Consider the following 13,355-nt stretch of genomic DNA (forward strand, 5'->3'; position numbering starts at 1 on the left):
CAAGGAGAAACTGAAATTGTCGTTGGCAAGCCCTGAAGTAAAGCAACACCACTGGTGTTAAATAATTTAAGCCCAGTTTTGAACGTGAAAATGCGGCGTTGATTCAAATCTCAAAGAAACTCTTTTACACCATCAGCACATGGTTTGTCTAGTCTAGCGTACAGTTTCAGACGGGTTTAGTGCCAGAGGTGCAGTCCTATTGGCAGTAACAATATCCCTATGCAAAAGAATCACATGACACTATGCATAGATCAGGAGGAGGCAGCTAGACATGCATAGATCAGTGAGTAACTGCGTAACGAAATCACTGAGCATGTTTTATGCCAACATTGTCAGCATTTCTGCAGGAGCTGTCACACTTTTATGAGCAATATGCTTATATGGCTAATTCTGTACACCACATTATATAAAATCTTGTGTACAATTTTATTTTTTAGAACATTTCCATAATTATTGCTCAGAAAGATACAGTTGGTTTAACACGATGACCTGAAGCAAGGCATGTTGTCACACTATAAATGGAAAGTTGTGCACTGATGTTTATCGGCACAGGTAATGAGATTTTTATATCTGTCATCAAAGAAAAAGAAGCTTTAAGGTCTTCTTATAAAAGCTCTATAGAGCTTTATGATTTAACACTGAATGCAACATCCATAAATATTAGTATTGTTATACTGTTCTGTAAAATGAAATTATTTTAATAATTAAATACTCATTTTTTATTGTTACTACGTTAATATATATATATATATATATATATATAATCTTTATTTAAACAGGAAAAGTCCCATTGAGACACAGTCTCTTTTACAAGGGAGTCCTGTATAGCACAATTTTCAACCATGAGCTGAAAAACAATACATTACGTAAATTAAAATACGCTTTACTGATTTGTTTAATTTTTATAATTTAACAGATTATTTAAATAATAACAATAAAATAATTATTACTATTTAAATAGTCTTGTATTAAAATATACAATTTTTATTATGATTATCTTTGTCACATTTTTCACTCCTACATTTTTTTATCCCTGCATGGTCACAATATTTTTCCTCCTCATTTTGAACAGTTTATCTATTGTTTTATCATTTGAACCTTTTTTTGTTCTTGTTGTCCCTTGTTTCAAGGTATTTTGTAAAAATCCCTTATTGTGAATTTAACTAAAATTCCACTTGGTTAAATATTTAGTTATATGCACTGACATTAGTAACTTTTTCTTAAAATGTGTGTTATGTCGTTGTGTGTCATAATGGGTAGATAAATAATAAACATGTGTTTTTTTTTTAGTTCACACGTCAGCACGCGAGTGAGTCCCGCGCGCCCCTATTCCATATAAAGCAGTGATGCACAGATGCTCATCACAGCTTCACATTCAAAACGGTCGCAATTATTCTATGCAAAGCAGTTGGAGGTTTGAGAAATGACATCAAATGAAACAAATCTGATGACAATACTTTGGACTAATCGTGTTCTGGACAACCGGACCCAGGTGATACCGCTGAACAGCTCATATTCCCCGCCGGTGGATGATTTGGATGTGAACACGGATATTTATTCCAAAGTGCTCGTGTCGTTGATTTACGCTGTGCTGTTTGCAGTCGGTTTAGTCGGCAACGCCATGACCCTCTACATATCCCTCCAGAGGAGATCCATCAAACATCTCCAAGGGACCGTCCATTATCACCTCGCCAGTCTCGCGGTGTCGGACCTGCTCATTCTGGTGCTGTGTATGCCGGTGGAGCTGTACAACTTCATCTGGGTTCACCATCCGTGGGCTTTCGGTGAGGTGGTCTGCAGGGGCTATTACTTTCTGCGGGACGGCTGCTCGTACGCGACGGCGTTCAACATCGTGAGTCTGAGCGTGGAGCGCTACATGGCGCTCTGCCACCCGTTCAAAGCCAAGAGTCAGATGTCCCGCGGGCGCACAAGGAGACTCATCTGCACGCTCTGGTGCGCGTCGCTCATTCTCGCTTCACCGATGCTTTTGACAATGGGGCAAATTTACGTAGGTGAAGAGAGCATCTGCACCACCGTAGCCTCCAGCAACACCGCCAAAACTGTTCTACAGGTGGGCATGAAGCTATTTCACCCTGAATGGGCCATATTAGTTAATTACATTTGTGTCGGTGCTACTTTAGATTGCACTAACAATACAGTAGATAGATTATTAGCAGTCTGATGTACAATTACGTTCATGGGTGTCTATTTTAAAGGAGCTTAATGTACTGCATTGTAGCTAACATCTTGGTACCTGGAGTGCCATGTAAATGCCATAAAATGAATATGGTCATTCAGTACAATGATAAAATATGGAATTTATTTTTCATTTAAACCTGGAAATAAACAGAACAGTTAACAGTTTTCAGAATGTAAAAATGTTGCAATCTACAACAAAGAATAAATATTTAGGATTTAGCATTATTTGCAATTAAACAAATGTGACACTGATCATGTGAACTCTTTTGTACAGATGGTCAAATGTTCTTGATTCTACTGAAGCACAAGAGGCTCTAGATCTCTCTCAAATCATGCAGGAGATCATGAGGTTTTGTTGAGTTATGTCAGCTTGAGTGCTGCTGTCATAACAAATAATGGTAACATAAATAATAAGAAAGTTTTTTTTTTTATTACAGTTTAGCTTTTTACTTGGAGGCAGATATGTTATTATTTATTTACAGTAAACATAATACATTTCAATTTAGCTCTTTGCCATTTGTCTATATGTCAGGTTTGCTTTAAAATCTGACCAAGTCTACAATGACAGATGATCCAGTAAAGCCCCGAGTATAAAGTAGTTAACATGTCCGAGAGAGTTAGTGATACAAAGAAGGCTGCATGGCAGTATCATGAGGCCTCAAAACTGTCACTTGTGATTTACCTTAAACAGCTTGAATTGAATCTGCTGAGCAAAAAAAAAAAAAAAAAGCAGCTCTATTAAAATGTCTCTTTAGATATAACACACGTATACTGAACATATATATTTTTCACGTTGACAAGCTCATTTCAGAATACTAGCTGGTAAAAATGCTCTGAAGTAAATCACCCTGTATTTGTATAGGGAGGGAGGAAGAATAAGAGGAAACCTTAAATAAACTTAAGAGCAAATCAATCAATCAATCAATCAATCAGAATGACACAGTAAAGAGCAAAGCAGACAAAATAGAGCAAAATGAGACTCTGCACTAATTGACCAAACCATAGAGATATTTTTTTTACTTTGGTTCAGGTGTGTAGAAACTATTAGGGCCAGGGAATGGATTTCGCTCCCTTGGCTCTTGGGAAATAATCATTATGCCTTAACCTTATTGTTTCAGTCCCCACGTTTTGAATAGTTCCTATTTCAGTATAAGTGTTTTTCCTTACAGGTCAATGCCCTTCTCTCTTTTGTTGTGCCAATGCTGGTGATCGCTGTGATGAATGCCCTGATTGGACATAAGCTCCAGAGAATGACCCATCATGACTTACACTGTTCAATGCCTTCAGATGTCACAACAGAGACAAACCGTGAGCGTTCCCTATGCCATAGCGTCAAAGTCCTACGTAAGTAAAAGAAATGCATGATTTTACCAAAATGTTTAGTAGTTATAGGTTTATTTAACTACTCTCCAACTGAAAGTGTCTGATATTTGGTAGTAGCTCAAGGTTTGGTGTCTGGTGGCCCTGGTATCTCCTGCTGCCTGCTCCCCAAGAAGGTGCTTCCTCGAGCCATAACTAATAACATAGTCCAGCGGAGGGAGGGTGGGGGCTCTGGAGGAGGGCACAGAGTCAGAAACAGACAGAAGATGGGAGGAGCTTGCATAGGGGAACAGCATGGTGGAGATGATGGAGGGAGGAGCCAAGGAGGAGATGGAGGGAGGATCCAAATAATGACTCAGAGTACAGCCAAGACAAAGGCCCAAGGTGGAACCGATGAAGGGTGAAGTCAGCGTTCCGACCACCCGTGGTGGAGCCAGGAGATTTGGAGACCCAGGTGGAGCCGAGGAGACACAGAGACCAGGCAACACCGTAGGTCCTGGTGGCCATTCTGGAGCCGCAGTGACAAGTGGCCAAGGTGGAGCCAGGGTGCTGGTGGGCTGAGGCAGAGACGGAGACCGGAAGACCCGAGGTAGATCCAAGTTGCAGGGCGGGGCCAACAGAGGAGTTGCCAAGGGACTGAAGGGAGTCAACGGAGGCAGGGCTGAAGGACTGTCTGGCTTACTGTAGGTAGAGGAGGCAGGAGAGGGAAGCTGGGTGGGACCATCATTGACACAGGAGACTTGGATGTAGCTGACTCTCAGCAGCGGGAGTGTGGGTAGGGCTTCCTTCCATCCCCTCGTACTCCACGAGCACACCCACTGGCACAGATGTTGTTGCCGGTTCACAAACCTAATCAGATTCAGACTCTGAGGTAATGATATGCTTTAGCATCAGCTGGGGCACAGGCATCGTGGCAGGCTCCGGCTCCATGTCTACGATTGTCTCTGGCATAGGCTCCATGAAGGGTGTGGGAGGCGAGTCTGGGTCCGGAGTGGAGCTGGTGATGTCTTCCTCTGCGGAGCTGATGGTGAACGCAGATACACAATGCAACAGCCCCCACTCCACTCTTAAGGCATGCCTTACACCCCTCATTTAAGCTAGTCCAAAAACACACACACACACACACACACACACACACACACACACACGCAGGGAGAGGTCGGAGAAGGTGGTGAGGCACATCAGGTCTGAAAAGTTCTGAAAAGTTACGATGCTTCTGCCCCAAGCAGAGCAGGTGGACAAGTAAGTCCATTTTATGTTTAAAGGGGTCATAGACTGAGAATTCAAATGTACCTTGATCCTTTGACAGTTAAGAGTTTGTTATACTATAAAAATACCCTGTAAGTTTCAAAACTCAAAACTTTCTTGTTATTCCAAAAACTGCTTTTATTGAAACCAAGGCCAGCAAACGACAGGATCTAAAAAGTGGAGACTTGTGACGTCACACTTCAGCTTTGGCCCCGCCCACTGGAGCGTTAGTGAACAGTGACATGAGATAGGATGCTATGGATAGTGGGGTTTTTTTTCCCAACAATGTGAATGTCTCAGCAGTGCATTATTTGTTTGTATTCAGTGTATTTCACTGTGGATTATTTGGTCAATTTCGGCGCAGGCTTTCCAAACAGACTTTTACAATATGGACCTGCCAGCAACGCCACAAACATGTAGTCATGTTAATTCTAATGCCTGATCTGTGATCAGTGATTTCTGATGTAATTATTCAAGTTCAGACAGATTATCTCTCAAAATATCGTTCAATACTGTTTATGCATCAGTAAATCAAGCCAGTGACTAAACAATCAACTTCACATCGTTTCTCTTAGTAGGATGAACTGAATCTTATTTAAATTGTGATTAAATTATATAAAGAAAGCGATCGAAGAACGCTCCCTTTCCAATAACCCAAGCTGTCAATCAAACAGCGCAAGTTTATGTGGACAGTGGACACTTGCCAAAACTCGTTGAAATTAATCATCACAAAATCATGACGCTGTTACAATGTACAGTCCAATGAAGCTTTTACTGTATTTACATCGTGTTTGCATTATTATTTGGTGAAAGCCAAAGGTGTAAAGTCCAGGTTCAGAAAGTAAAAGTAGCTATTGTTCCAATCACCTGGATTTGCTAATTAGCACCGTTTTTCAGCCAGGAGATAGAACTAATTAGTGAAATCAGCTGGCTGAGTTCATGGGTGGAATAAATATATGGCAGGACTTTTACTTTCTGACCCCTGGACTATACACCTCTGGTGAAAGCATTCGTGAGAGTGCCGAAATTGCGTTGCAATGATAAGATCTTTTCATACGCAATGAACAGACTGTCTGTCATCTGCTCCAATGCTCATTACCGCAACCTTTCATGTGATGGGAATAGATAATTATGATCAAAACTTTTCACGATTCCTTAATATCGATAGCTGTAATAGTAAAAACGTAGTAAAAGTTTTAGAGAGAGTTCCACATGTAATACTAGCTATTTCATATGCAAACATGTCAGCCAATCACAGCAGTGGGCGTTTACACTGAAGTCTCACAGCAGACACGCCCCTTAAAACAGAGCGTTCAAATCAGAGGCTAAAATCAGGCTTGGAAAAATGCCTTTTATTTATAAATTATGACAATTTTTTATGTTAAAATCATACTAACATTATAAGGGCACCCCAGGAAACATTATAAAATAATAAAATAATCCAGTCCATGACCCCTTTAAATCCGTTCTGGGTTCTGTCACATTTTTTTGCTGCTGCAATCAGCACACGACAAAGAAGATAATAACACAAAAAGTCTTGAATAAAAATCCAAAATATGGCGGTATGCAGGAGTGCAGCGGCTTCTCAAGCTCCCGTTTGTTTTTTAGATTTTTGTACAGTGAGTGTGACAGCAAGTGTACAGTATGTGCAGTTAAGTTTGTATGTTATATTTGATCTGAACTTGGTGAAATCAATTACAGGCCAGAAGTTATATTACCAGTGAATCTCAAATCGAAACTAGGCAGGATGAGGCTACTGAGGTAAGCTGAATGGTGGAGCAACACACTGAGAGGCAAAAGGAAGCAATGCACATGGAAGCAAAAGAGGGGCAATTGAGCTGGCCTTCTAGCTAAGCTAAAAGCTAACCGCAACAGACCAGCGATTCCATCACTCTTTCTATCCAACGATCATGCACTGGACATTAAAACTGACTTATTGCGGATGCGTATGAGTGTACACCAGAAGATGAGGAACTGCTGTGTACTTTTACTGAATGAAACGTGGCTAAACAGCAACATACCGGACTCAGCCTTTCAGATTAAGGGCATGGTACTTTTCAGAGCCGATCAGAATTATCTATCGGGAAAAAACTCAGGGAGGAGGACTCTGTATTTATCAACAAAGGTTGGTGTATAAATTGATCTATCATTAGCAGCCACTGCTCTGAAGCAGTTGAACATTTATCAAATGCCAACCACACTATTTAACACAGAGGTACACTGCGGTATATATTGTATCTGTCTACATTCCTCTAAACGCTAAAGCTAGAGAGGTGTTCAGCAAGCTACTTGATAACATCTGCTCTCTCTACAAAATAAACACCCTGAGGCATTTTTCGTGATTGTGGGAGACTTTTATAACGTCAATTTGATGGATACCACACCTGGGTTTTACCAGCATGTCACCGTCGTGACCCGAGGAGATAACATACCAGGTGTACACAAACAGATGCGGAGCTATACAGAGCTCAGAGCGGTAAATTGACTGCAGGCATTAAAAAAAGCCAAAGCTGCATTTGCTGTAAAGGTACAGGGTCATTTTTCTACCCCAGAGCATGTGGGTGGGCATCAAGGCCATCACAGATTACAGCAGTCGAGACACTGAATGCCCAATCCATCTCTTCTTGATGCTCTCAATACCTTTTATCCTTGTTTTGAAGTGTGCTTTCGTTCATCTTTGGAACACAAATGAAGATCTTTTTGATGAAATCTGAGAGCTTTTTATCCCATCATAGACCCCTACGCAACTGACACTTTGAGGCTACATAAAGAGATTGTTGAAATAATGTATATGAATTGAGCGGTTTAGTCCAACTTTTCTGAAGAGACTCGATCGCTTTTTATGATGAACAGATTGAATTTAGCCATTTATTAACATTTATTCACATATAAATGATCAGCGAACGTAAAAATAAGCTCAACCGAACCTGCTTGACGCGCAATAACAACTTCTTGCAGAAATCCAAATGTGCTGCGTAACACAAGAATGAACCTCATTGGTTCTTGCAGAAGCTCAAATGTGCTGCGTAACACGAGAATGAACCTCATTGGTTCTTGCAGAAGCTCAAATGTGCTGCGTAACACGAGAATGAACCTCATTGGTTCTTGCTGAAGCTCAAACCTGCGTAACACGAGAATGAACCTCATTGGTTCTTGCAGAAGCTCAAACGTACTGCGTAACACGAGAATGAACCTCATTGGTTCTTGCTGAAGTTCAAACGTGCTGCGTAACACGAGAATGAACCTCATTGGTTCTTGCAGAAGCTCAAATGTGCTGCGTAACACGAGAATGAACCTCATTGGTTCTTGCTGAAGCTCAAACGTGCTGCGTAACACGAGAATGAACCTCATTGGTTCTTGCAGAAGCTCAAACGTGCTGCGTAACACGAGAATGAACCTCATTGGTTCTTGCAGAAGCTCAAACGTGCTGCGTAACACGAGAATGAACCTCATTGGTTCTTGCAGAAACTCAAACGTGCTGCGTAACACGAGAATGAACCTCATTGGTTCTTGCAGAAGCTCAAACATGCTGCGTAACACGAGAATGAACCTCATTGGTTCTTGCAGAAGCTCAAACGTGCTGCGTAACACGAGAATGAACCTCATTGGTTCTTGCAGAAGCTCAAACGTGCTGCGTAACACGAGAATGAACCTCATTGGTTCTTGCAGAAGCTCAAACGTGCTGCGTAACATGAGAATGAACCTCATTGGTTCTTGCAGAAGCTCAAACGTGCTGCGTAACACGAGAATGAACCTCATTGGTTCTTGCAGAAGCTCAAACGTGCTGCGTAACACGAGAATGAACCTCATTGGTTCTTGCTGAAGCTCAAACGTGCTGCGTAACATGAGAATTAACCTCATTGGTTCTTGCAGAAGCTCAAACGTGCTGCGTAACACGAGAATGAACCTCATTGGTTCTTGCAGAAGCTCAAACGTGATGCGTAACACGAGAATGAACCTCATTGGTTCTTGCCATCAAGCGAACATGATTGAGCTCCTGTTTACCACAACTGATGTGTGAGTTGATGAATGTTTAATCACAAGTTCACACTTACATATAATTAAATAGAGTAAATGTTATGCATATTTGGCGTGCTGTCCGAGGGGAGGGCTCCGAGCTTGGAATCTGGCCCGAACCCAGAGTGCTCCCCCCATCCCAGATTGGGATAGGAATAGTTAGAAGTGAGGAGATGGGGTGGAGGAGGAATGCTGGAAAACTGTCTTAGAACAGAGTCTGCTGTATATACTGTATACCTCCTGATGCTAATTGAGTTGATTAACTGAATGAGCTCCTCCCATGTTAATTAGGTTAATTATTTGAACATGCTCCTCTCAAACTTTGTTAATAAAACATCATTATGTGAATAAAAGCCTAAATTAAATCTGTTCATCATTTAAACCAATCAGAGATTTTTTTCTATATACAAAATCATTAAATCAATAATTTTATATAATGATCTGTCCTTTTTAATTTGCAGTGCCTCATGGGATTGTCTTTTACCTTTGTCTTTTTGTCTGATTTTCAAATACTTTTTTCTTCACATCAGAGTTTGTAATGTTGTGATTCTAAAGTCCCAAAGGGAAAAATTTATGGGAAAAATACTTTTGTAACCAAGGCTGCTGAAAAAGTGGGCAGACACTGTTGCACTCTGTCCATTAAGAGCGGCCATTCTCTAGTCATCTACTCCCAGTTATTTTAGCTTTACAAACAGCTTGATATTGCAAACTGGTATTTCTTATATATTTGAATGATAATTGTAAACATATTGGTTTTGTAGCACAAATAGCTTTATCATTTAGTGCACTTTGTTATTCTTCTAGTCACCTATAGCGGCTAATGAATTGGAAATCTCACATAGGCCTATTCACAAAAAAGTAGCTTACCTCCACGTTGGAAAATAAAGTGGATATCAACACTCTTTAGAGCGCCTCTATCTAGATTTCAGGGCCAGAACTGTTGTATAATTCATTATAGTATATGTTTTACTAGTACCCAATTGTCATTTTCATTTCATGTGAGTACACATTTTAATCAGGGGTAAAACCTTTAATTTCTTGGTTTCAATAGTTCATTGCCATATGTTTTTTCTCTGTTATCAGGTGGGGTTGTTTTTGCTTTTGTTTTATGTTGGTTTCCATATCACAGTCGCCGACTGATGTACTGCTATGTAACGGAGTGGACAAAGTGAGTTTTGCATTTGCATGTAACTATATATTTGCAAAAAAATATATTTGCTTTTAAAATAATTTGCAGATTTTGTAACCTTGGTTTTGTTTTCCCCCCACAGTGCACTCTATGATTTCTACCATTACTTTTACATGGTGACAAATGTACTTTTCTATGTGAGTTCTGTGATCAATCCCATCCTTTACAATCTGGTCTCGTCCAAATACCGGCAAATATTTTTTTCCACTGTCACTTACTTTTGCAAGACGTACTCTAAAAGCCAGAGGACTAACAAGAGCAAAAGGAGCTTACAACTATCCCAGCACCTTCGTTCATCTCTGGTCACAACCCGTAACAGCCAACAGACCCTTTATCCCATGGTGGTCATGGAGACTATGTACTGATGTTAATTCTGTCTGGACTTTTAGACTTGTTGACTACAAATGTATGTGTTGCTGTTTTGTTCCATCAGTGTTGAGGGACAATTTTGCATAATTTCAGAACAAAGGGCGTGCAGAATTGTCAAGTTTTTGGCAAACGTTTTGTCTTTCTGAATATGGAACATTATACACTATAATGTCAGTGTGCTCTAAAAGGCGCACAAGTGCTGTTTCAAGTGCATGTGTGCATAGTTTACTGCAGAAATATGTCATGTTTTCATGGCACAAGAGGACAGCACTATTTTGTTATACTGCAGGAGTAAAAAAAAGAATACAAACAATATTCCCTTTTCAATCTTATTTAATAATTTATGTGTGTAAATCGCTAATTTATCATTTAATTGTATTTCAGTTTTTTCTGATGTGCGTGAGTTGATTACTGTTTTCCAATCAAAACCACAGAGCAGTGGTTCTCAACCTTTTGACTCCAAGCCCCCCTATGGCCACAAAGATATTTTCACTCTTCCAGTGAGTGCATTTTTTTTAAACAATTTGTACAAACAACACCACACAATGGATTATCTGCAAAAAGTCTGTAACATGCTCAAAATCCTAAGTTCATCTCTCAAAAGTAAATATTTATGTCAATGACCATATATCAGTGCCATAAGAATCTCGGTCATTGTTCACAAACAGTGTACTCTGTCAGTATTTTTCTGATGTAAACTGTGGCTTTGGTTTTGATGACAATGATTGAAAATGCACAAGGCTACACTTTTCCTGCAGTATATGGCGTATTTCAGTACAAAGTTACACATATTTCTTTATATGGGGTATTGATTGCAAGAGATTGGACTGGATTTTACTGTTGGTCTGTCAACAAATAACAGTGCAATACAAAAAAACAAAACAAAACAAAAACACAAGACTATTTTAAAGTAATTCAAAATGACCATAAAACAACATGCAGCACTGTATGGGGAATTATAATGTGTTATAGCCTACTGTGAAGAAAAATAACATTAAAAAAAATCTTCGTTCATTCTGTGTAACCTGTGAAGTAAATTAAACACCCTATGGGACTAATTATAGAAAAATATATATATTTTACATGTATTTGACTTTGTCCTATCAGGGTAAATTATTTTTGGCAAATCATCTGAAACTTCACACACATTTAAATGCATTTTTACTATCTGAAAAGTAGTGAAAATGGTCTTAAGTTGGCATTGTCCTAAATGACACACTATATGCGCTAATCAACCGTGTACTCTATGAACTTTATAATAAATTCTGCAAATGCCTGAATTCCACAACAATATATGACTTTATATTCTTCATCTCTACCATCACCTTCTCTGCTTCTATCCTCCTTGATCCTCAACTTTAGTTATCCTTTCTTACTATCATCCTTATCACTATCATCAATACTTCCTAGAAGAGGTAAAGCTAATTTTCTCTCTGTCTTCTATAAAACTTAATAACATCAACCTAAAATACAGGAAAAAAGGCTAATATGCCTGTCAGTACTGAACACTGTACCAGCTACACAGAAAATATGAATCGCCCAAATGGACTTTGTCATTTATGCATGACACACATTTTTTTTTTTTTTTTTGGTCTTTAAATTATTATTTTTACAAAATGTGCATTAAAAATGACCAAAAACTTTAGAAAACACATTTGGATGTGCAATGATTGATATATATATATTTAAACTGATTATATATTTTGTAGTCTAAAACAAACTCACTGGAGCCTGTGACCACGTGCTTGGCTGCATCCGAAATAGCACACTTCCCTACTATATAGTACGAGACAAAAGAAGTACATCCGAATTCACAGTACTCATAAAAGTGTAGGCAAAAAGTACCCGGATGACCTACTTCTTCCGGCGAGATTCTGAAGTGTGTATTTGATGGACACTTTACTATCCCATGGGTCCGTGTACCTTCGGATAATTTGTTTTCTCGCTTTTGTTTCCTAAATGGAAAAACGAAGAAACCGTTCATTTATCACATATTCAACCCTTTTCATGAACATAAATAAATGCATGTTTTCTTTTTCTTTCTTTTTTTCATCACACTTTCTTCTAATCCGCCAAATGGAAACACATTAAAACCAAAATGAACTGCTTGAATATTCAATCCCTACATGGGTGGGAATGAAACGCCCCTTTCCGCTGATTGGTCAACCAAAGTTCAACAGAATAATAATAAACAATTTGAATGAATTATTACAGAGTTTATTGCAACTACATTTAATATATTTTGTTTTGAGATTTGTTATTGTGTTTTCTGGTTTGTTTTTCGGAATTGTTGTTGTGTTGTCTAACTTGGTTATTTATTTTTAGTCTTTCCATTGCATTTATAATTTGTTGTTTTGGTTTTGGATTTGTTATTTTGTTTTCGGAATTGTGATTTGTTTTGCACTTCTCGGCAGTGAAGCGACGTAACTGATGCTGGTAGTAGGTCACGTGATAATGACAACATGGCGAATGTAGTACGTCGTCCAGATTACATTCATACTACACACTCGCATACTATGTAGAATTTACTTTTTAGTGGTCATGAAGTAATTATTGATTTTGGATGGAACCATATGATGTCTCCTTTACTTGCCAAAAATGTCAAGCACATGGCAAATAGATTTTTAATTGTATTGGCTGACGGGTATGTCATATGATATTAGTATAATTATTTTTTTTAACATTATTATTGTATTTTAAATGCAATTTTCTTCGCGTCATTTATAAATGACAATGTCCCATACAGGGTTAAATCATTTTCTCAGCAGACTAACATGTCCCTTTGATATAAAACGGACACAATTACTGCCTCAAAATTACACATCTCCTTGCACGATATTAATGTAAAGTGTCTTGCGCTTTAAGAAATAGTGGGGGCATTCTTTAGGAATGTTTTATTCAATACGTTTAATAGGCTATTCAAATCAAATAAATAGGTAAGAGTCGAAACTAAATAAAAAAATCTATAATAGCGTAACTTGACATACACACGTTAAATTAAGGCAAAAATGTT

General features: G+C 38.8%; 1 protein-coding gene across 1 annotated transcript; it reads left to right on the forward strand.

Moving 5' to 3' along the window:
* Positions 1-1,341: 1,341 nt before the first annotated feature.
* Positions 1,342-11,622, forward strand: LOC307173380 (neurotensin receptor type 1-like). The gene is made up of 4 exons (XM_079896458.1): positions 1,342-2,071; positions 3,369-3,543; positions 9,868-9,952; positions 10,056-11,622. Exons 1-4 carry the CDS (start codon positions 1,424-1,426, stop codon positions 10,336-10,338), a joined length of 1,191 nt encoding a protein of 396 aa, XP_079752584.1. The 5' UTR covers positions 1,342-1,423; the 3' UTR covers positions 10,339-11,622.
* Positions 11,623-13,355: the final 1,733 nt, after the last annotated feature.

The sequence above is a fragment of the Squalius cephalus genome (assembly GCF_949319135.1).
Source record: "Squalius cephalus genome assembly, chromosome: 16".
Lineage (NCBI taxonomy): Eukaryota > Metazoa > Chordata > Actinopteri > Cypriniformes > Leuciscidae > Squalius > Squalius cephalus.

Excerpts from the sequence above, each read along its gene's own strand:
- LOC307173380 (XM_079896458.1), top strand. The coding sequence starts at position 1,424 with ATGACATCAAATGAAACAAATCTGATGACAATACTTTGGACTAATCGT. Across the intron at positions 2,072-3,368 it reads CCGCCAAAACTGTTCTACAG|GTCAATGCCCTTCTCTCTTT; the intron begins GTGGGCATGAAG and ends TTTTCCTTACAG. Across the intron at positions 3,544-9,867 it reads CCATAGCGTCAAAGTCCTAC|GTGGGGTTGTTTTTGCTTTT; the intron begins GTAAGTAAAAGA and ends CTCTGTTATCAG.